This window comes from Girardinichthys multiradiatus, chromosome 22, assembly GCF_021462225.1.
Source record: "Girardinichthys multiradiatus isolate DD_20200921_A chromosome 22, DD_fGirMul_XY1, whole genome shotgun sequence".
NCBI lineage: Eukaryota > Metazoa > Chordata > Actinopteri > Cyprinodontiformes > Goodeidae > Girardinichthys > Girardinichthys multiradiatus.
Genome location: NC_061814.1, coordinates 44,632,117 through 44,654,596, shown reverse-complemented (window position 1 = coordinate 44,654,596; position 22,480 = coordinate 44,632,117). Strand labels below are relative to the sequence as shown.

The following is a 22,480-nucleotide window of genomic DNA, read 5'->3' as shown; positions in this document are numbered from 1 at the left end:
TTATCCATGACTCAGCTGGAAATGAACAAATTGATCTCAGATCAGCCACACGGCTAAACTGACATTAGTTGTCAAACACTTCATCCATCCACCGTCATCATCATCGGGCTAGAGGCAGGTACTCCCTGGGTAACATGGAGACCCACACACACACACACACACCCCTCTACAGGGCAGTTGGTCTGTTGTCCTAACATTAATGTTTTTGGACCGTGGGAGGAAGCTGGAGTCTGTTAATTTTAATGTTTCCATAACCACTAATTCAGACCCCCAGACTGGCTTCAGAGAGGGGCCTTGTCTTTACCGTCGGCTCATCACAGAACCTTACAGAACCCTATAGAACCTCCATTTATTTAACCTTCTCCAGACTTTAGGTCCTTTCTGAGTTTAGAAAACCTTTTCTAACTCGTCTCATTTAGCAGAAAGCAGATGTTTTACCTGTAGCTCTGAGGCAGCCAATGACTGAACTGAAAACGGCTGATGTGTACAGCGCAGACAGACAGACAGACAGACAGATGCACGCAAACAGAGAGACAGACAGATGCACGCAGACAGACAGACAGACAGATGCATGCAGACAGACAGACAGATGCACGCAGACAGACAGACAGATGCACACAGACAGACAGACAGATGTATGCAGACAGACAGATGCAGACAGACAGACAGATGCACGCAGACAGACAGACAGACAAACAGACAGACAGACAGACAGACAGACAGACAGACAGACAGATGCACGCAAACAGAGAGACAGACAGATGCACGCAGACAGACAGACAGATGCATGCAGACAGACAGACAGATGCACGCAGACAGACAGACAGATGCACACAGACAGACAGACAGATGTACGCAGACAGACAGATGCAGACAGACAGACAGATGCACGCAGACAGACAGACAGACAGATGCACACAGACAGACAGACAGAGAGACAGACAGACAGATGCACACAGACAGATGTATGCAGACAGACAGACAGATGCACGCAGACAGAGAGACAGACAGATGCACGCAGACAGAGAGACAAACCGATGCTCGCAGACAGACAGACAGACAGACAGACAGACAGATGCACACAGACAGACAGACAGATGCACGCAGACAGACAGACAGATGCAGACAGACAGACAGACAGATGCTCGCAGACAGACAAACAGGCAGATGCATGCAGACAGACAGATGCAGACAAACAGGCAGATGCACGCAGACAGACAGATGCACACAGACAGACAGACAGACAGATGCACACAGACAGACAGACAGATGCACGCAGACAGACAGACAGATGCAGACAGACAGGCAGATGCACGCAGGCAGATGCAGACAGACAGACAGATGCACGCAGACAGACAGACAGGCAGATGCAGACAGACGGACGCACACGCAGACAGAGAGACAGACAGACAGGTCCATCTGCGTGTCTGCAGATGGAGGCGGGGTTAAAGTTTTAGCTTTATAATTTACATTAAAATGAAAGGTCAGTTCATCATATTGATGATGTTGGATTATTAAAGTCTACATCTGTTGCCTCCACTAGTTCCGGCGGTCCAGCTGAGAGGTTCTGAGTCCAAAGAGGATTTATTTTCCAGCTCGTTGGTTAGTTGATCCGTATTTCTGGCTGTGGAACAGAAACCTCCTGATTCCAGACTCATTAACTGGGATTACTGGGAGCTGAGCTCAGAGGCACAGTTCTTCCTGAGAGGGACTGGTCTGAGCTAACGGGCAATCTGGATCAGAACCAGAACAAGTTTACTGTTTAGTTGGAAAAGAAACTGAGGGGTATTTGGAGCTCAGATAAACCCAAACACCAGCATAGTTGGTTCTGCTCTGTGGGCTGGAAGATTCAGGCTTCAAGTTCTACTATATTTTACCAGCCTTTATGAAGTTCTGGTTCTGAGTCGGAATCAGTTAGTTCAGTATAAAGAACATCAGAACCAGGGTTTAATGATGCAAATCGGTCTCCGTTACCAGGGAAACCCCTCTCTGGTTCCTGATGTTCTGGAAACTATGCTGTCTCCCCCACAGGCAGTACCTGGACCAGGAGGTGGCGCTGTCCGATGACACGGTCCATAAGTACAGTGACGTGATTCTGGAAAAACTTAACAAGACCATCGAGGAGCTGAGGCGCCTGTTCCTGGTCGAGGACCTGGTGGACTCCATCAAGGTGAGGGTGCTGCTGCTCAGGGATCAGTTCTGTTTGGTTCCGTCTGGTTCTGTTTTTATAGTTGAGCTTGATTTCTCAGGTGTTGATTGGTCGACTGTTGCTGCTGTTTTTAGCATCAACAGAAACACTAAACTGATAAATAAATGAATCATTAATCATGTTAATAATAAAGCTGTAGTTCTGAGGTTCTGGCGACCCGTCTCAGTTTTCCTGTGTGTCTCCCTGCAGTTTGCTGTGCTGATGTGGATCCTGACCTATGTGGGCGCCTTGTTCAACGGGCTCACTCTGCTGATCCTGGGTGAGCAGCTTCTTCTTCAGTGATAACCTGACACTAAACCTGCTGCCTGTGACGCCATCTGGTGGTGGCTCTCTGAGACTGCAGCAGGTTGTCCTCGGGGTTATAACCTGCAGCTGTCGTCTTTCTGTTTCAGGTCTGATCGGGGCGTTCAGCTGCCCAATCATTTATGAGAAACACCAGGTAGGATCCAAGTATTACCCACAATGCACTGATCTGGTCAGAACCTGGAAGTTTGTTCAGTTGGCAGCGGCTGAATCATCAGGACTCCTTCTGACATCGGTCTGTCCTTCTTGCTGTAACATCCTGTCTCTCTGTGTCTCAGGCTCAGATTGATCATTACCTGGCGCTGGTCAACAACCAGATCAAGGATGTGGTGGGAAAGTAAGTCAACAGAAACAAACATGCTGATATTAAATCCATTAAATCCTGAAGAGGAGCAACACTAAAACACATTTAACTGAAAATTCTGGCCATGTTTCAAAATAAAAGACCAGCAGTGGTGTCAGGGAGCAGGCTTTTAATGTGGAAGAGCTTCTTCAGTCTGGCAGGAAGTGGGTCGCAGTCACTGGAAGGTCAGAGGGTGGTTATCTGATCGTCCTGCTGCCCGTTCCACGCTTTCATGTCTTTGTGAGGACCAGTTAGAAATATAATGCACTCCAAACTGGACCTGATGGACAGAAGATCCAGACCTGAACCACCGATGCTGAAAACAGTCTTGGAGTTGTCTGCAGGGCTGGTTCTGCAGGAGCCCTGAGAGAGTTCTGTAGTTCAAATCTCAGCCTGCAGCAGTGAAGAGCTTTTCAGTTTCTGGGTCCAGCTTTAAGTCTTGGACCATCAGAAACAACAGAACCAACATCTTTAAATCACATGAGGTTTGGTTTCATGAAGCTTTACTAAAATGAAATCAGGCTCGTTGTGAAGGTTTACCCTCAGATTGGGTCTGAGGACCTGTAAACGTCATAGATCTCCTACTTGTGATCTAGATGTTTGTAGAGGTCAATAACTCCTCAGAGCGATGAAGGGCTGGTTGGAGAGGTCCATGCAGCCTCAGCCAGTCAGAGTTTAGAGCTGAGGAAACATCTGATAATATAACAACGCATCAAACTATGTGAAGACTTTCTGTAAGAGTTGGTTTAAATTCCCTGAAACTGACTGAACTGATTCATTCAGTTAAATGCTTCATTCATCCCGAAGGAAAACTAAAGGTTGCTGTAGGTCATGTTCTGCAGGTTCCTTTAAGGAGCTGTTGTAGATGCTGATGGCTGTGGGCAGGAAGGATCTCCTGTAGGTCTGACTTACAGCAGATCTGAAGAAGAGTCTGACTGAAGACACACTGTTGTACAACAGTCTGATGAAGAGGATGCTCAAAGATCTTAATAGTTCAATTCAGCTTCCCAGCCGTCCATTATAAGGTAGCGATCTACAGTCTGGACATCAGGTGTGGAGGTATGGATGGATGGAAATATTCAAGAGATGTCGTCAATGACTTCATCTACATCTGTTTCAGATGTTCTCATTTTCATGTGAAATGACCAGAACTTCATCTATTAGGACACAAACTCATAAAACACGCAGCAGCAACAGTATTTAATGAGGATATAATGTAATAACTGTTACATAAAGATGTATGAAAATCATGTTAAATGAAGAAATGCTGACCTGAGGACCTGCTCCGACCCAAACTGCCTGATGTTCTTCATGTGCCCGACTGAACATGAAGCACATCAGGTCTTGGTTTCTGGTCTGACCCATGTGACATGTTTTACTTTCACTTCCTCATACCTCATGGGTTCTCTTGCAGGGTTCAGGCGAAGGTTCCTGGACTGAAGCGTAAGGCGGATTGAAGAATCAGAAGGTCGGAGTTTGGATTCAGGAAGTCCGGATGGGAAGTTGGGGGGGGGGCGTGGCCCTTCTTAATGTATTTGTCAGATTAATAAACTTTTTTTTTCCAGTTCAGAATTCCTTATTTTGTGCTTCTGAGAAAAGTTCTGGTCGGTTTAATGATGATGATCTCTTCTGTTTTATTTTGTAAAGTTTCTGTGAGCCAATCAGAGTCTCAGAAACACATTTCAAACTTGGTGAAGCCCCGCCCTCCTACGTCAGTGTATCATAGGGGGTTGGAGCTCCTCCACCCCAGATGTTTCATGTCTCTTTCAGGTGGCGGAGCAGGGAGGTTCTGGAGCTGATGAAGACGAGCTCAGATTATTTTTGTTATTTTGTGATCATTTGGTTTTTTTTGTCTCGTCCCTGAAGCTCGGAGCTCGTTTCCTCAGTCAGCCGCTGTCCTGATGGGGAGGAGGAGGAGGGCTTGTACTAAAATCTTCATCGCTTCTCAGTAACTGTAGCTAGAACCATGTAGAGAACTTCTGGCAGACAAATAAAAGTCGTTAGAATCATCGTCATGTCATTACCGCCATCTAGTGGGGAACTCCAGAGCGTCTCCATCCTTCAGATATTCTATTTAAAGTAACGATGAAATGGGTCCGAGCTTCAAGCTTCAGAAACTGAAACGTTGATGTGACTCTGAAGAACTTCAGCATCTGTTTGTTCTGCTTTAATTGTGAATGATAAACTTCTTCATACTTCAACTGTGCTGATTTCTAAAGCTCCCGGCTGGGAGTCGTGTTTGTGGAATGCATTGTGAGATGTAAACAGTTATCAATAAAGCTTCTAGACGAAGAACCACAGCCTCCTGTCTGTTTACTGTAAACTGGGTCAGGGTTCAGAACAGGGCCTCAGTTCTGTTCCATAGAACATCAGTGTGATCAAACTTGTTCTAACTTCCTTGAATCACTGAAGCTAAACCTTCAGACATTCAGCACTGTTCGGATAACTGCTCCACATCTCTGCTGCATGTAGTCCAGCCCTGCATGATTGGTTCCTCTGGAGTTCCTGGTTCTGTTTGGCGTCCACCCTACTGGGTTTCTCCTGGTTAAAGGTCCGGGGTTTTGGGCTGACTGCTTCATAATGTGAGTTTATTTGGTCTGGAACCAGGATGCTTCTCACACCACACTAAGAAACCTCCCATACCATGATACCTGTGCCACCGTGCTTCTCAGAATGCTGTAGCTTCAGTGACGTCCAACCACTGGTTCATGAGTAAATGTTCCATCACTCTTAGTGTTGCTCTCCAGCACATTTGAACCTCTTCTGCACGTCATTCTTCCAAATATGGCCTCTTTTCTGATAGCTTCACACTGGTTTCTAGAGTCCTGACAGGTAACTGCAGACCTCTGGTCATCCTGGAGATGATCATTGAAGTTCTGGTGAGAGACGTCTGAAACATCTCATAAGCAGCCTGTCCACCATCTGCTGCCTCCGTCCTCACTGGCGGAGCTACGCTCAGGGATTCTGTAGCTGAATCTGCAGACATGTCATCAATGATGCTTTTCTACTAAAATAATTAATAACCACTGTTATACTGAACAGAACTGGGTCCAGTTCTGTGGGTCAGATTAGAAGACGGTTTACACTCATTAATAATCTTTATTTAAATCTCTGCGGCTCAGGGTGTTTATACAGAATCATACTGAAGCTTTACATTCAGGTCATTTGTTTGAATCTGATTTAAATCTGCGTGACGTGAAAATAAAGAAGCAGAACTTTTCTCAGTTCTGCAGCAGCAGCGCCTCCTGCTGGTGGAAAATGTGCACAAGAACCATTAACGTAAAAAAGTGCTGCTGTTGTAATATTCATGGGTTAAATAACCTCGTTAGTATTTCTACAACGAAGCATCACTTCATTTATAATGAATATTTAATAACCACCTTAAAAGAGTTAGTGGTGAATCGTGGTTCTGGGAGGTTCTGAAAGTATTTTTTATAAAAACAGGAAAACTTCTAAATCGATCAGTGTGGTGCGTTCGTGGGCAGTAGGAGAAAACAGAACACTGGAGAGAGTTCCTACAGCAGCAGGTAAACATGTAAAGAGTCGTATCTGTGGCAGGTAAAGTTTCTGAAATCTGCTTTTCAGTCTCTAAGGTGCAAATGTCACATTAGGCTCCGCCCCTTCCTTCAGCTGATTGGTTCACAGCGCCCTCAGGTGGCGTGTTGCAGCAGCAGCACAGCGACCAGGTTGTTCTCTGACTCGGCCCACTCTCCTCTCACCTCCAGCCTCAGCTCCTCCCCCTTCCTGAGCAAAAGAAGGCCCACACTGCTCACAGGCCCCGCCTCCTTCACCTCCTGCTGCTGCCGAAACAGCAGAGCTCCGCCCCTATTCTCCACCTGCCTCAGGACCATGTGGGCGGAGCCTGGCCTCAGGTCCAAGGCCAGAATGAACAGGTAGAGCCCGTCCACAGGAGCTGTGAAGACCCCAGTGTCGGCGTAAAACTGATCCAGGTTCAGAGACGGTTCAAGCGTGACGGATCTGTCTGAGACACTCCGAGGAGATCCGCCCACAAACAGCAGAGAGACATCTGATTGGCTGGATGGGAAAGGCACACCTGCAGAGTAAAGGTGTGAAGCATCTCAAAGCTTCTTCTAGTTTCCGTCTCTGTTGTTGATCTGAACAAAGTTTTCTGACTCACCTGCAGACTCCCTCCTGCTGCGGTGGCTTCCTCCTCCTCCTTCACTTTCTCCTCTTCCTCGTTTCTTCTTGCCTCTCCTCTTCATCAGCTCCCTCAGCTTATCAAGCTCCACCGTATCTTCAGATGCTGCCAGCACATCTGCGTTGCTGAACACGTTCTTGAACACTCTCAGGTGTTCCTCTAGCCCCCTCTTCAGCCACATCACCTCCTCCTGCAGCTGCAGATTCACTCCTGCAGGGGGCGCCCCCCTCTCAGTCGGAGTGTTGTTGCAGAAGCAGGGTCTCCCCTCCAGTTGGACCACCCTCTGCTCCAGCTGCCCCACATTCTTCTCCAGGTTCCACAGGTCGCTACCATCTCCGGCATGCTGCTTCATCTCCGGGTGGAGGAGAAGGAGCTGGTTCTCCCTGACTGGAACTCCTCCGCTGGTCCTCCTGGAGCCACCAGTGGGAGAGTGAGGGAGGGAGTGGGAGGGCTGGTCAGCAGAGAGAACCTCCTCTCTGCTTCCTGAGAACAGGAGTTATGGACATCATCATTAACTTCAGTCCTCAACATACATGGCATACAGTGGAGTTTTATCAGAAGTCAGGTTCCTGTTTCATTCCAAATCTAGGGAGCGTATAAAACAAAATTACAACTGAAATACATAAAACAAACACAGACATATGCAGGTACCAGGCAGGTTTGGAGCACAGGAAGGATTAGCAAACACCAGATCAAGACTTTTAAAACATTACTGCTCCGTTTCCATGGAGATCAAATGTTTTAAGCAAACAAATGAGCATTGAACGCATCAACAAATATTTCAGCTTTATCCACTGATTCATGTTTTTAGCTCTAAAATGTAAACAATGTTTTTAATTATTTAAACCTTTTTTCTGTAGTTCTAACCGATCACCACTAGATGGAGCTAAATGTATGCTATTAGTTCAAAATCTCTCATGTTCATAAATCAGTTTATTTTTCACAGAAGCTGTTCTGCTCATATTTCTGTAGCTCCTTCCTGTAAACTAACTGGGTTTATAAATTCATGAAGCTTTGCTGCTGAAACATGAGCTGTTTGTTTCAGACCAAAGGAAAGTTGGAGAAGAAAATGTCATCATGCAATTTAAAGCTTATTAATGAGATTATTCGTAAAAATCTTTTAGTTTGTTTGATGATTCGCTCATTTAATTAAAATGATAAGTTGTTTAACATTCATTTTAACTTAAACTTCCTCTGAATTCATCAAGCCTTCTCTTAGGAAATGTTCAGCTGCTGATTGCTGCTGATTAATAAATTAAATCTAAACCAACCTGCTCCTCTGTCCTGCAACTTCCTCGCCTCCTTCTGGCTCCTCAGCTGCTCCTGCAGCTCCCTGACCTGCTCCTTCAGGGCCGGGATGGAGTGGGCCTCCTGGTCCTGGATGGGCCACTCCAAGAACTCCAGGACCTCCTCCCCCAGCAGGAGCTGCAGCACGTCGCTGTGCCGGATGGCGTCCTGCAGCAGCGAACGGAAGGACACCGACAGCATCTTCACCTGATTCTCCTGCTGAACGTCCACCTCCTGCAGAGCTGAGATTGAGCTGCTGAGGTGGGTCAAACTGAGCTCCAAGGTCCTGGTTCTGTTCTGTTTTGAGGCCACAGACTCGTTCACCTGCAGGAGGAAAGAGCATCAGTGTTGATTTCAGTCTGTAGAACCTGAAATCTGATGGTTTCAGTTCCTCTCAGTAGATGAAGTCTCCGTATCTGACAGGTTCTCTGGGGTGTGTTTGGGTGTTTCTGAATATTCGTAATTCTCATGACTGTTAGTTGGTCATAATGTTTAATGATCAGTAATCAGAAGCTGCAGTTATAAACGATGGACGACGAACCTGTTGGAGATCTCTCTGCAGCGCCTCCACTGCTGGTTCCCAGTCCCCGGCTCCGCCCCACAGAGTCCCGCCCACCTCGCTGTTCTCTTCCAGGGCCAATCTGTTCTCATTGGCCAACTGTGTGACGTTGGCCACGCCCCTCTTCAGGTGAGCCACGGCAGTGTTCAGACCCCCACAGTTGCAGTCTGTGGACAGGTTGTACCTGTAGAGTTCGGTGTACAGGTAGTCCACGTCAGCGTCGCTCTCCTGCAGACGCTGCTCATGAAGCGTCACGTTCCTCGCCAGTTCCTCTACCCTCTGCAATACCGACACCCTGGCCTGCTCCACCTCCAGACCCGTCTCCATGAACAGAATTTGGCTTTTCCGGGCCGTCTGGTTGATCAGTTTCTCCAGATCCTTTAGTTGCTGCGTCAGCTGCTCAACATCAGCTGAAGAAACCTCCATGTCCTCCATCAGTTTGTCCACCTGCACAGAAACACACCTGGCTTCCAGTTAAAGCTGCTCGGCTCTGGTTGGACCACCACCGTTCACCTGATGTTTACAGAAAATGTTCTTCTGGTTTTTACTGCATGTTCTGATTGGACGAACCTTCGCTGTGTTGTTGACCACCATGTTGTCCAGCTGTGTGATGGCCTCCCACAGCGCCGTGTTGTCTGTTGGGTGCCGGAGGGAGAGCTGGATCTCAGGCGGGTCCTCAGGGATCTGATCCTGGTCCAGCCTTTTTCCAGCCAATGTTGGGTTCAAGCCCTGCAGGCTGACCTGGGATCAGAGATTTAAAGGTAGTTGATCTTTAAGGACAGAAGCAGTCAAAATGTTTCCTGTATTTGATTCAAACAGTTGAAAGATTAGGGCGAAGTGTTTCAAACACTGATATCTGCAGTCACTGACCTGTAGCTCCATCTGCTGGTGCTTCAGCTTCTGATCAACATCCATCCTAAAGCTGCTAAGGTTCTGGTGTAGCTTATCATGCTGGGAGTGTAACCTGTTCTCCATGTTGCTGCGCTGTTCCTCGAACTGCCTCCGAACGTCCTTGATCTGCTGAAACACCTCGTCCAGTTTGGCATCCAGCTCCACCTTGGTTTCCTTCTCTTCCTGCAGCTCTACCACCTGCTGGCTGCTCTTCAGTTCAGCCACATCTTGAGCCAGCACCCCCACCTGCTGGTTCAGGTGCTCCAGAGAGCGGTTGAAGCCCTCCAGAATCGGCTGCAGCTGGGATATGACCAGTGCCATCATGTCAGGGACGGGGAGGACTGCAGGGATGTCTGGGTATGGCAGAACCTTTCCCTCTGGGACTGATGGGACACAAGTTAACACAATCATTAATGGGTTCCATTTCTAGAGAGCAAACTCATCATAACACCACAGTACCATCAGTATCACGTGAAATTCTGGTTTTGCTCTGGTTTGGTGGTAACATGTAGAAGAACAAAGAGCATAGATCCAAGTAGTAACCCTTGAGAAACACCTTCTGTTACTCAGGTAACTCCATGAGAAAACACGCTACTTTCATACAGTGAGACCAGCTGGAGTCAATGTTTCTCCAATCCTACTTTAACTGCTTCTTGTGTTGAGATGATCCACTTCCTCAGAATTATTCTGCTCAAATCCATCCATTCATCGTGGTTAACAGAACCAGGAGATAAATCCAGACATCCCTATCCCCAGTGACTTTCTCCAACTCCTCCAGGAAGATCCAAATATGCTCCCAGTCCAGGATATATTTATAGTCCCTCCAGAGTTCTGGTTCTGTCCCAATGTCTCCTTCAGGAGGGACAGAGGCATCCGTGGCTCATAGAAAGGGGTAAACGGAGCAGCGTGCTGAATGAAATGTATTTTATTACTTTCAGGGTCAGAGGCTGACCCAGTCTGTGAGGTTCTGTTAAAAGACGGACAGCTTCTCATGCAGAGAACCCAGATGTTCAGTGGTTCCTCCATCTGTTACGTAAACCGAAAAAATAAAACTAAACTCATTTCCTGGGAGAAAATTCTTATGGCTTTGAACCGTTTGGACCTGCTGGTTCTGCTGCTTGTTGGGAGCTTTTTTTCACCTTTACTTTATTAAAGCTTGTCACGGAGGAACGATCAGAAGAACCAGAGGCAGTGAGATGTTCTTTTTAAACCAAAAACCTTCTCAGTCTTACAGAACAAACAGAATCTTTCTCGGGGGAAAGTCCAAACCAGCGGTTTCCACGTTTGCTTCAGTAGGAGCTAAAATAAAAGCAGAGAAGCTTCTCACACCCACACAGTCCCGGCCGGATCACGGCTCTCTGGGGACCAGTACATGCTCTGAAATGGAACCAGTTTCCAGACTGGGCTCAGACACACCTAAAACTGCTCTGCTGGGTCGGCTGCAGCTGTTGGGGGCAGTTCAGAGGTTCTGGAATAAGTTTGTTACTGTTGGATCAGTCAGACTGACAGAGTAAAACCAGAACCTTTTGCAGAATGAATCACCTTCAGGGTAGATCTGCAGGTTCTGCCTGATGAAGTCTCCAGTGTGGTTCTGTGGTTTTGATGCGGTGATGGGTCTGCAGGATGTTCTTCACCCTGAATGGAGAACCTCCCTCTGCCTCAGGAGGCATATTTCTGGACGTGATGTTCCTCCTGGTGGTTTCATGTAAAAAGCTCAGGTTCTAGATTTACATCTCAGCTGGATGCCAAACATCTCCCTGAAACATCAGAGACACTATGAGGTAGAACCGCCAGAACTACCAGAACCACCCCTGGTCTGGAGATCATTTCTGCAGGTTCTGGTCTTTTTGCTCCACTTTTCTGTTTCAGAAGATCTACGTTTACTTCAGTACTTTGGAAAAAAGTACTTCAAGGAGCAGTTTTACTGCAACATGCTGTTTACTCCTACTGGAGTACTTTTATTTTGAAGTAATCCTCTTACTTTAGGACAGATTGTGTCTTCTGCTCACTGAGTGAAGAAGAAGCAAACATGCCCCGACCCACAGGCAGTTTATGCTCCAGTGAGACTTGTTCTACACAAGCCTCATGGTTCTGATGGTGTCTGCTGGGTCATTCTGGGAGGAACCTAATGTAAAGTACAGGTTGACCTGTTCAGACGTCCATGCTGAAGCTGAAGTTCTGAATGTTTCTCAGACTTCATCCTTCTACCTGAGTACTATTATTTTGAAGTACTACTACTCTGCCCACCTCTGCTGTATATTGTCAGATTTTATCAGCGCCATGCTGGTTGGACTGCAGCCAGTCTCTGGACTTGGCGGATGCATCTGATCCAGCGGTCTTCAGTCATATCTAGAACATGCCGAGCTGATCCGGTTTCCCTGAGAACCCGGTTTCTATGGAGTTCAATTTAAAGTCTGTTTAGCATTTTGATGTCTCTTTTATTTTGAAGGGACTTCCTGTTGGTGTTTAGCCTTTCTGTGTTCTGACGGGTCCATTTGACGGGTCATCCTGGATGTTTTTATGTATCAAGACATTATATAAAAATATTCTGGTCCTCAGTAGAACATTGTTTGGCGTTCCTAACAGTTCCTCTGAAAGTGGTCGGGTTCTGCACTGAACATGTGTGATAAAGCCAAAGTCCAATGAAAAACTGCTCCAGATGTTCAAAAGTTCTGAAGAACCTTAGATCCAGACCAGATCAACAGATTACAGAGAGGTCTGGATCAGGAGGATTTAGGTGCTGCGTTTCCTTCTTTAAACTCTTGCTGGGATCTCTTCCTCTCGTCCTCCACTTGTTTTTGTTTCTCCAGCAGAGAGGTCAGAGGTCACGCTGCAACAGGAAACTCCAGATCTCCTCTTTCTCCAGCTGCAGCAGGAAATGTTCAGGCTCAGAAATCCAACACACTCCATCAGCTCTCGGTGTGATTTTCAGAGCCGTGCCCCGGCAGCTTCCTGCTGCACAGCCCGGTTCGGCCCGGCTCCGTTCGCTGTTTTAATGTTCGCACTGAAGGCTGCAGCTGCAGAGTGAGATGATATCTTTAAGATCTGGAGCAGAAGAACATGAGGAAGCCCGGAGTATTTTAGCTCCTGCACTGCTGCTCAGTTTTCTGCTGTTTTTAACCAGGTCCGGGTCGCTCCTGAGCCAGCATGCAGTGAATCCGAGGTGGTTCTGTTTTGGACTCTGTAGCTCCAATGAAAATGAGGTAAAACTAAATCTGAGCCCTGGTTGAACCAGACAGGAGCACTCTCCTAACATCTCAATCACATGTTGTTTAGGACCACTGACTGTGTCTCAATGCTGCCCAGACGGCTGCTGTTGATTCATCCCCTGTGAAAACTTTCTTCATTTCTTTATTGATAATATCACATCAACCAGGGCCTCAGTCTCACATGCTGCTTGTGACCCGTCAGTCTCTGGTACCTGCTCTGCTGTTTGGATGCCGCTGCATTCTGGTGACGGTGTTCTTCTTGTCCTTCTGTTGTAATATGGTGGACCACAGCATTTTCCTGTCCTGTTTGGCTCAGTGGGCATCAGGGAGACACCAGTGGACTGGCTCAGGTCACACATGGATGATCAAACCTTCTGTGTATCATCCTCTGCTCCTCTATCATGTGGGGTTCCACAGGGCTCAGTTTTGGGACCTCTGCTTTGTGTCTTATATCTGCTTCTGCTTGGCTCCAGATTGAGGAACCACAGGAGCTCTTCCACTGTTATGCTGATGATAATCAGATTTATATCCTGCTTAAGAAGAAAGATGGAAACTGTGGTAATTGGCAGCTAAAATGTCTTGAAGGCCTGGGTGGCTCTCAGCTCTTTAAAAGCTCAACCAGAGGAAACTGAAGTCGTGGGTTTTAGATGTCACTCCTCACAGGTTGGGTAATTTGGCCCAGTTTTAGAAGTCAACCATCAGAAAACCTGGAGTTACGGTGGATGCTGATCTTAAATTTGACAGCCAGGTTAGAGCAGTCAAGAAATAAATGTTTTATTTTTATTTTTTTGTGGCATTAGAGGCCTTTATTTTTTCATCAGTATGTAGACAGAAAAGAGGGCAAAGAGAGGGAGAGACATTCAGCAAAGGTCACTGGGTCCAGGACTCGAACCTGGGACAGCCGCATCGAGGACTATAGCCTCTGCACATGGTCGCACGCTTAACCCCTACACCACCAGCGCCGCACCTGTGAAATCAAGTTTTTATCATTTAAGGCCAGAATTAAGCCCATTGTTCCCAGCAGTAATTCATGCCTTTATTACTACTCGGCTGGATGACTGTAATGCCCTTTATGAGGAGACCAATGGTTCCTCTGTTGCTCAGCTTCAGAGTGTGAAATGCTGCAGCTCATTTCTTATCTAGAACCCATTTCCCCGTTCCAGCCTCACTCCACTCGCATCATTTTAAAGTTCTTTTGTTTTCAAGGCTCTCCATGGTCTTCCTCCTTCCTGTCTCTCTGAGCTGCTGGACCATCATGCACCTCCCACTCTCTCAGGTCAGCTGACCAGATGCTCCTTAGCGTGGCCAAATCAACACGTGAGCTCAGTGAGATCATGCTTTCAATGTGGCAGCTCCTAAGCTGTGGAGGGTCTCACCACCGCATCAGACGGACTCCATCACCGCCAGCTTCTTTAAACTCGTCTGTTTGCCTCGGCGTCGTGTCAGATGGTGGTTTTAGTCTAGATTAGACAAGTTTTTACTGTATGACTGGTTAGGTGTGTTTTTAAAGTATTTTAGTATTTTATATTTGTGTAATTTTTATGTTCTTATGTGTTCTGTGCAGCACCTTGCTCTAATGAAAGCGGGTTTGGACCGGAGGACATGAACCAAAAACAGTATAATGTTCCTTTAAAGGTGACGCAATGCTGACTGGTCTGTGAGGTCAGAGGTTACAGAGACCATGTGACCTCTGACCTCATGTGTTCTGCTGCAGGAGATGTTTAAGACTGCAGAGTCTCCGCTTTGAGGAGCAGAACTCATAACATGACGGTTCTGGTCTTACTCTGTGATGGTTTCCTGGACGGTTGCTGGTTCTGCCCTTGATGATGATAAACTGGATGATTATGGTGACTGGGTGGCTTTCCTGGGTCCTGGTCAGGGTGGGCTGAGCTGCGTGGGTTGTTTGGGTCGAATGGAGCAGTGAAGGACGTCTGGTGGTCGTTCTGCTCTCGGTTCGGGTCGGCACGCCGCTGGAGCTGAAGTCCAGCTGGGTCGTCTGAAACAGAAGTGATGAAACCTGCTTCATTAACTGGTTTCAGATCAGCTCAGAGCAGTTTGGGTCAGAACTACAAACATTTCAGATTATAAATTTTTGATTTAATCTCATGACAGAAAATGAGATGTTTTCTTATTTCTTCTTCTCATCAGAACCTCAACAGAACACAGCGGATATTCTGTCTGTGATCCAAATCACCAGTGAGTCTGACATGAATATTTGGTCCATTTTATTTATTTAAATACATTTTCAACTAAAATCTTAATTTGAACTGAAATTAAAACAGGATCATGAAGGAAAGAAGTTTTCATAAAATTATTGAATTTTCTATTTGAACAGAAAACAAAACAAATAAAATCCAGTTTAAAATATTGAATAAAAAGTAAAAATATGAGTTAAACGATTCCACATTTTCATTTATGAGGAACATCAAGCTGAGGAACATGAAGACCATCACCAAGGCAGGTTCTGTTCAGATAAAGCTTCATCATGTGAATCATTTCACCATCGTTTCTAAACTCCAGATTCTGATGAGTTCTTCCAGACGAAACCCATCTCATCAGGTTTACCAGTTAAAACTCCAACATCCCAGTAAGAGAAAAAGATATTTTCTGATCTGGTCTTAAAGCGTTTAAATCAGTGATTTGGTTCATCTGTAGCCACAGATTCATCACCAACAGCCTGAGAACCGAGATGTTCTGATTTGATGGAGTAACTTCTACTGGGTGCTGCAGCAGAACCAGTTTAACTCCAGCAGGAAGTGTTCCAGACCAGCAGCAGGGATGGAGACGCTCAGGTTGATGGATGTGCGGGGGGCTTCTCAGCTGAAACTCCTCAGTGTCAAAGTTTCAGTCTCACAGAGTCCCAGAAACAGCCAGAACCGAGGCTGAGAGTCACTGACCCACAGAACAAACCCAGCAGAACTGGAGGAAGTCCAGCAGGCAGAGCCCAGAACTTTCCCTAGTTTAGATTTATTATTTATGACACTAATCAGGCAGAACAACCGGACTGAGATGTTTTCCCTGAGAACCCAAATGAAACCAACCTAGAACCAGAGCTGCTGCCAGCTTTCAGCTTCAGACTCAAGTGAACAGATTTCATTTAGTTAAAAAAAACCTGAGACACCGGGTCAGAACCAGAACCTCCTATAGGGGAAATAAATATCCCTTTCTAAGAATAAGCCGGAGAGTTTTACTGGTTAGATGGAGATCTGGGTTTCCCTACTGGACCTATACCGGTACCCTTGTGACCCATGGATGGAGGATGGATGGATTTTTCATGAGCTTTTATTTTATCCTTCTGGAGATCATCTGAAGCCCCTCTGCATGACCCACAGAGGGGTTCTGACCCAAACCCAGGGACGGCCATCTGAAAAGATCTGATTCTGAGCGTATCGCTCATGTACAAATGGATCAGCATAATAAGACACCATGTTTCTGAGTTCTGACGAGCTCCCAGGAGCAAGAAGAACCTTCAGCTCTGCACCAAGGGATCAGATGTTTGGGAATTTGTCATATTTGGCATTTTTACAGATTTTAACAAAGGGGAACAAATTAAGTCATCCTGCTAATATTTAAAGGTCACAGATGTAAAATAGTCCTGAAGGTGAGGAGAAAAGTCATCAGAAGTCCACAGAAACACTCCTTCAGATCTCCAGAAACTCCTGAGCAGAGGTCAACGGGCCGGGACTTGGACCCATGACGGCTGCATCTGGGATCGCAGCGTCTGTTAGCGGGCCGTGGGTGTTACACTGCCGCACATCCTGCTGCTGTCACATTCTCCAGAAGTTCTTGTTCAAATATTTCAGACATTTTGGGTTTTTCTGACTGTGGTTCTGAATTCTAATATACAGAACCTCCAGCAGGACTGACAGCTTTAGTTCTGCGGTTCCGGTCTTTGTGCTCCTTCTGCTCCAGCTGATGGAGCTCGGCTCTCAGGAAGCTTCTACAATCAGAGGCGTGGTGGGAGCAGACTGGACCATGTGGAGGTGAGCTCTGTTTGCTTTGTTATCCTCAGACTCTAAAGGCCAAAGGTCTATTTTAGTCTGACGGATCCTTCCAGAACCGGTTCTCAGAGCCTTCTGGGCCCCTGCAGGTAAAATTACGCCAGTAAACGGCACATCACCTGCAGAACCAGAGAAAAGTACACGGTGTTCAGTACAGAAGAGCTGAAGGAGAAAGCTTCTTCTCTCTGGATGAATATGGCAGCAGGTCCTGGGTTCCACAGCTGCATCTGTATGAAGCTCAGAACTTCTGGATGTTTGACTATAAGGCCCGGCACAAACACCTCATACCAGCGGTCAAGTACAGTGGTGGAGGAATGATGATGCGGGCCCACAGCCATGCATTAACTCTAGTTAATGTACCTCCCAGAACCAAACTCCACCCTCCTGAGCTGCGCTGACATAAAAACAAACGCACCCAGCTGGTTCCTCTGACCTCCAGTCGAACAAACCCTCATCAGAACCCAGACGTCTCCTCCTTCAGTGGGTTTATGCTCAGGATGTGTGGGAGTGGGTGTGTTTGGTGACCTTGACGAGGTTCTCTGGGAGCAGCTGGAGGAGGTCAGCAGGAGGTGCATGGACCTCCTCCTCACTTTGCCAGAGGGACAGGAACGGGTCAGAACACTCCGACATGAACTGGATTCGAAATCTTAGAGCTGGATTTAAAAAACCTTTTAAATCCAGCTCTGAGAAGGTCCTGACGGAGGACTGATGATGATTTGGTTCCTGAAACCAGCTGTGTGGTACTACCTGGAAACTGGACCTTGGTTCCTTCAGGTTCTGATCCTCCAGAGTCCGGCTGAAGTCCAGAGACTGTGAAGAAAAAATTTAATGTTTTTACTCTTCTGTTCCTCACCAGCAGAAACTTAGATGATGTTCTGGACTTTGATCAGATTTGTTTTTCAGGTCTTGGTTCTGCAGGACCGGCAGTTTATTAATCCCAGAACCAGTCAAGCAAACATTTGACCTCTGAGGTGTATACCGAACATCTGGGATCCGACCGAGCAGAACCTTTTCTTCATCGAGGAGCAGGTCAACCAGCAGCTTTAATGAAGCTCTGCAGAGCAGAAGGTTTCAAGCTTCAGGAACCTTTGGTTTACAGAACCGACCCATTATTCTGAGGTTAAAACATCCCAACATGTTCTGATGATGAACTCTGCTGACCAAGATGAGCAGAACTTCCATATTTCTGACTGGAGTTCTAAGCTGCACCGATCCAGTTAACTCACGTTCTGATTCTGGATCACTGGATGGAGATCTCTGCAGAGAAGCTCAACAGTCATTGGCTCTTTTGGAGATGATGTCACGTCTGTCGCCTCTGTTGATTGGCTGACATGCAGATGTTGTTTTTTAATAAAGAACTTTGAGATCAAGGAATGAAATCGAAAATGGATCTTCTGAATTTTCAAATGGACTTGAATCAGGAACAGGACCGTTTGCTGCTGGATTTGTGTGACTGGACCTCCTGAGAGGAACCAATGAGCTGCAGATCCTCAGAATCCAGCAACAAGCTCCTGAGATAAACCCAGAGCAGATTTTGGATTATTATTAATAAAGCAGAGAGGTCGGACCCAACGTGCTGAACAGAGGTCCACCAAAATGTTCGATAGATGAAGACCAGAGCATTAATGAGCGCTCAGCAGATATCTGAGCAGAACCTGGACCACAACACATGGAGGTTATAGATCTCCTGACAGACCTTCAGGGAATCAGGCAGCTGAACACAGAGGACTACAAACAGAGACAAGGGGACGTCCTCCTCATTGGGTTTAGATGGTGGGACCAGTTCCTCAACGTCCCTCAGAAGAAACCTGCTCCACATTAAGCCTCAGAGGACAAAGAAAATTGAGAGGACCAGGAGAAGCTCAGCAGGAACCCCCCAGATGGTAACCAGAGGACCTGCAGACTGCTGATACCTGAAGGTTATTAAATCATCACAATTTTCTCTGCTGATGTTATCGATTTTTAACAGGAATATGTTTCCAATCCAAGATTTCTGATCTCACCTTCATCCTCACAGTTTGGACCTCCGTGTCCTGGACAGCAGCGCCACAGCAGAGAGGTGATCACCTTCTTCTTCTGGCAGAAGGTGGGATGCATGGACAACCGGTACCTGCAGGGAAACAAGGACAAAACTGAAATGATTCTTCCTGGGAAGAAATGATCAGTTTAGTTCCTGCTGAGAACTCAGCCAGTCTTGGTCCAGGGGGAGGACATCCAGGTGGTCCACCCCCATAAATACCTGGGTGTTCTCCTGGATGACAAGTTGGACTGGTCCCCTAACAGGACAAGGCAGAGTCACATGTTCTTCCTGCAGACATTGAGGTCATTTCATGTGTGTGGAGCTGTTGTCCATGTTCCATCACCCATTCTGCAGCATGTTGGGGAGGCAGCTTCACAGATAAGAACTTTAAGCGGGTCAGAAAGGCCAGCTCAGTGCTGGGCAGGAGGCTGGAGCTTCTAAGATCTGTTGTAGAGCAGGATCCTGAACATCAGAGATCCTCTCCCTGACCTCCTGGAGAGCCAGACGAGGAGTAGCTGGCAGCTCCTTTGAGAAGTTCAGGAGATCCTTCATCTCCACTCTTTAACGCCTCAGGTGGAATTTAGCCATGCATGTAATCACACACACACACACACACACACACACACAGGTCAGAGTGACTCACGTGATCCTCTGGCAGCCCGGCGACCCGCTGGAACACGGACTCTGATCTTTCAGAACATGCCTGTGGGTCCTACACGCCTCGGCCACCATCAGCACACGCTTCTGCACGAAGGCACACCAGTTCCTGGAAAACACAAACATAGCTGTGGTCATGGAAGTGATTCATGAACAGAACCTTTTTCCAGGGTCAGAATCTCTAGTTTTTGGGACAAAGTTCTGATTCGGTTCAGATTTAAAGTCATTCAGTCTCATTGTCGAGTCCAGCTGTTCTTCACACCCTGTGATGTTGGAAGCTTTCGTCCTTCAGTTCTGCTCTGTCCACAGCTTCTGGAATCTTCACATCTGAAGGTCTTTAGTCAGAGAAACATCTAGAAAACATGGATGTTCAGAATGAAGACCATGTAGTTCCTTCACTGAAAGCCTCGCAGTGAAGCAGCAGAACCTTCTCAGTTCCTCAGTGAAATCCCAAACGTCCACTAAATGCTTCAGCTCCAGTTGTAAATAAAGAGATCCACATAGAGATCCTTCAGAATCTTCCCAGATATGATATGAGGGATACTCTGTAGATATGATGTTCTAATATCTGTTAGGAGGAGAACATCAGCTCCAATCATGACCTTCATGATGTTCAATAATCTGAGAAAAATCAGTGAAGCTTTAGGAGATTTTTATCTTCATGAAGTGAAACGATTCATCACAACTGATAAAACCATCCAGGTGAGGAACATCTGGGATGTTCTCAGATGTGATCCAGCTGATTGGTCGCTCTGTATTTCGTTTGGATGTTTATCTCAGAGCTTCCTGATGGATCACTGCTAACATCTCTGTGTTTTCCTGCTCCTTCTCAGCTGTTTGGCTCCTTTCTGTCTCCTCCTGAGCTGTTTAGATGTAAAATCCTGAGGAAGTTACAGATGTTTGACGTTCAGCAGTTTGCTGTAACTGAAGCTGGAATAACATGAAAACTGAACAACAAATATTCCAGGTTCCTCTGTCAGCTCCTGACTGTTCAGCGTCTTTCCCACATGATCCGGACATGAAGTTAGAGATGGACAAATTCTTCTCCCATTGTTCCAACATGAGGACAATCTGCTGCAGAGCTGAAACACCTTATGTCATTTCCTGATCTGTCACTTCCTGATGTGTCACTTCCTGTGTGGAGCTACAGGAATCATGCCTCAGAGGATGTGACATTTCCTGAAAACTTTCCCTCCCTTCACCCCAACATTCTCCAGAGTTTATCTAAAGTTTTCCTGCTGCTCAGTGAGGAAACTTTAAGGAATAAAGTTGTCGGTTTGAGACGGAAGCAGGAATTATTTCCTGTTCCCAGACTGATTCAGGATGATTGCTGTGAGTTAATGGGGAATTTTTATTTAGTTTTTATTTATTTATTTTTGATAATAAAACAGCATAAACACAGCTAGAAAAGAAGAAACAATAAACGAAGAGAAATGGTGACCTGTTCACCGGGTGAACCTGGAGAACCTGGTGAACGGGATCAGAGGACGTCTTCTTCTCCAGACCCACCTTCACCCTGATCTGTTCCTGGTTCCGTGTTTAATCAGATGATTTAAGGTGTTGGACATTGTTGGATCTCCACATTCAGACGGTTCCAGAGCTTCAGCCCACAGTCAGAAGTTCTGATGATGAATATTTAAACCCGATTTTGATCTCATGGGCTCCTCTGAGTTTTCTGATAGCTGGTGGGTTTAAGCTTTGAATAAATGTGGACCTCTCAGCAGAACTGACTCAGAGTCAACTAATACTTGGTTCTGATTGATGACACTAAGGTTGAAAGTCAAAACTGGGTTTTTCCGGTGCTTTCCTCTGGTCCAACACCAACAGCAGCTCATGTGGGTTAATTCAGTTCAGTTGATCACTTGGTCAAAGGAGAACATCTCACTTTGGACCAAGCCTCCTCAGGGCTGGCAGGATTTATTTCCTGAAGTGGTTCTGAGTCTCAGTAAGCAGCTTTGGACCGGACCCTTTCAGCTGCCCGGTTCTTTTTGGATGTTTGCTCTTCTGACTGAGACATGGACTCTTCCTGGGAGAGATTGAGGAAAACATGCAAAGTTCTGCAGGGTTCAGGTCGGGATCTGAGTGGGAACGTTGAGCCCAATTCTGCTGGGTTCAGGTTTGGATCATAGCAGGAACATTGTGCATGCAGGAGGTCGGAGCAGAACCCTGATCTGTCATCAAATGGAGCAGGGAGTTTGTTTCCATGTGATTTCAGTGGATCTGGAGGGAAAACTGGGAACGTTTGATCCAGGCTGTAGCTTCTTCTCTGAATCCTGCTGCTTTCCCAGAACATTCAAATAAACAGATTTATGAAAACTTTGGATGGTCCTCAGGCTCATTTTTCACATCTTTATTTCAACACAGTGTCAGAGTGAGCAGAGAAGAAGACCTCAGACTAAGAAGTGACCTTCGTCTGTTTGTTTGGCTTCTTTTAAAGTCAGTGTGTCCTTCTACCCGTCCTCTCTCTCTCTCTGGGACAGAACCGATGCCCGGTTTGACCTTCATTCATGTTTTTATTACAGAGTTTTGGATCATTTTGAGCCACTTTGTGAAACTTTTTTGAACCTTCTGGTTCGAACATGATTCACATGACAGGTGTGAGCCCAGATGTTCCTCAGGTTCTGTCTCTCTGATGTCAGATGTCTGAACTTATGGGTATAACATAGGTCCATGCTCTGTCTCTGATTACAATAAAGTACAAAAAAAAGAACCAAAAATGGACCACAGAGACCTTGAAGAACCAGAGACCAGAATTTTCATCTGCAATCAAAAACCACAGAAATGTTACCATAGCAACAAGTTAAATAAAGGATCTGAGATCTTTTCCAGAGTTTCCAGAACA

The 22,480-nt window shown here is 46.4% G+C and overlaps 2 protein-coding genes across 9 annotated transcripts in view; one reads left to right on the top strand and one right to left on the bottom strand.

Annotated features, from left to right (window-relative positions):
- LOC124859109 (reticulon-4-like) overlaps positions 1–5,150 on the top strand; it is a 28,763-nt gene extending 23,613 nt beyond the window's left edge. For all 6 annotated transcript variants that reach the window (XM_047351637.1, XM_047351639.1, XM_047351640.1 and 3 more), the window contains 5 exons: positions 2,032–2,170; positions 2,399–2,468; positions 2,602–2,648; positions 2,791–2,849; positions 4,270–5,150. In XM_047351637.1, coding sequence (XP_047207593.1) covers positions 2,032–2,170; positions 2,399–2,468; positions 2,602–2,648; positions 2,791–2,849; positions 4,270–4,312 — 358 coding nt within the window. In that variant the 3' untranslated portion in view covers positions 4,313–5,150. The remainder of the gene's footprint in view (positions 1–2,031; positions 2,171–2,398; positions 2,469–2,601; positions 2,649–2,790; positions 2,850–4,269) is intronic.
- Positions 5,151–5,934: 784 nt separating this feature from the next.
- Positions 5,935–22,480, bottom strand: part of mmrn2a (multimerin 2a) — a 21,048-nt gene continuing 4,502 nt past the window's right edge. Inside the window, exons 1-11 of one of the 3 annotated variants that reach the window (XM_047351646.1) lie at positions 19,901–20,724; positions 19,625–19,747; positions 18,965–19,071; positions 17,709–17,771; positions 14,744–14,956; positions 9,731–10,134; positions 9,431–9,601; positions 8,843–9,307; positions 8,286–8,625; positions 6,994–7,497; positions 5,935–6,909 (exon numbers count right to left, since the gene is read on the bottom strand). In XM_047351646.1, coding sequence (XP_047207602.1) covers positions 6,506–6,909; positions 6,994–7,497; positions 8,286–8,625; positions 8,843–9,307; positions 9,431–9,601; positions 9,731–10,134; positions 14,744–14,956; positions 17,709–17,771; positions 18,965–19,071; positions 19,625–19,713 — 2,760 coding nt within the window. In that variant the 5' untranslated portion in view covers positions 19,714–19,747; positions 19,901–20,724 and the 3' untranslated portion in view covers positions 5,935–6,505. Of the gene's footprint in view, positions 6,910–6,993; positions 7,498–8,285; positions 8,626–8,842; positions 9,308–9,430; positions 9,602–9,730; positions 10,135–14,743; positions 14,957–17,708; positions 17,772–18,964; positions 19,072–19,624; positions 19,748–19,900; positions 20,725–22,480 lie in introns of those variants that run through there. The other 2 variants (XM_047351644.1, XM_047351645.1) reach the window with 2 other exon arrangements.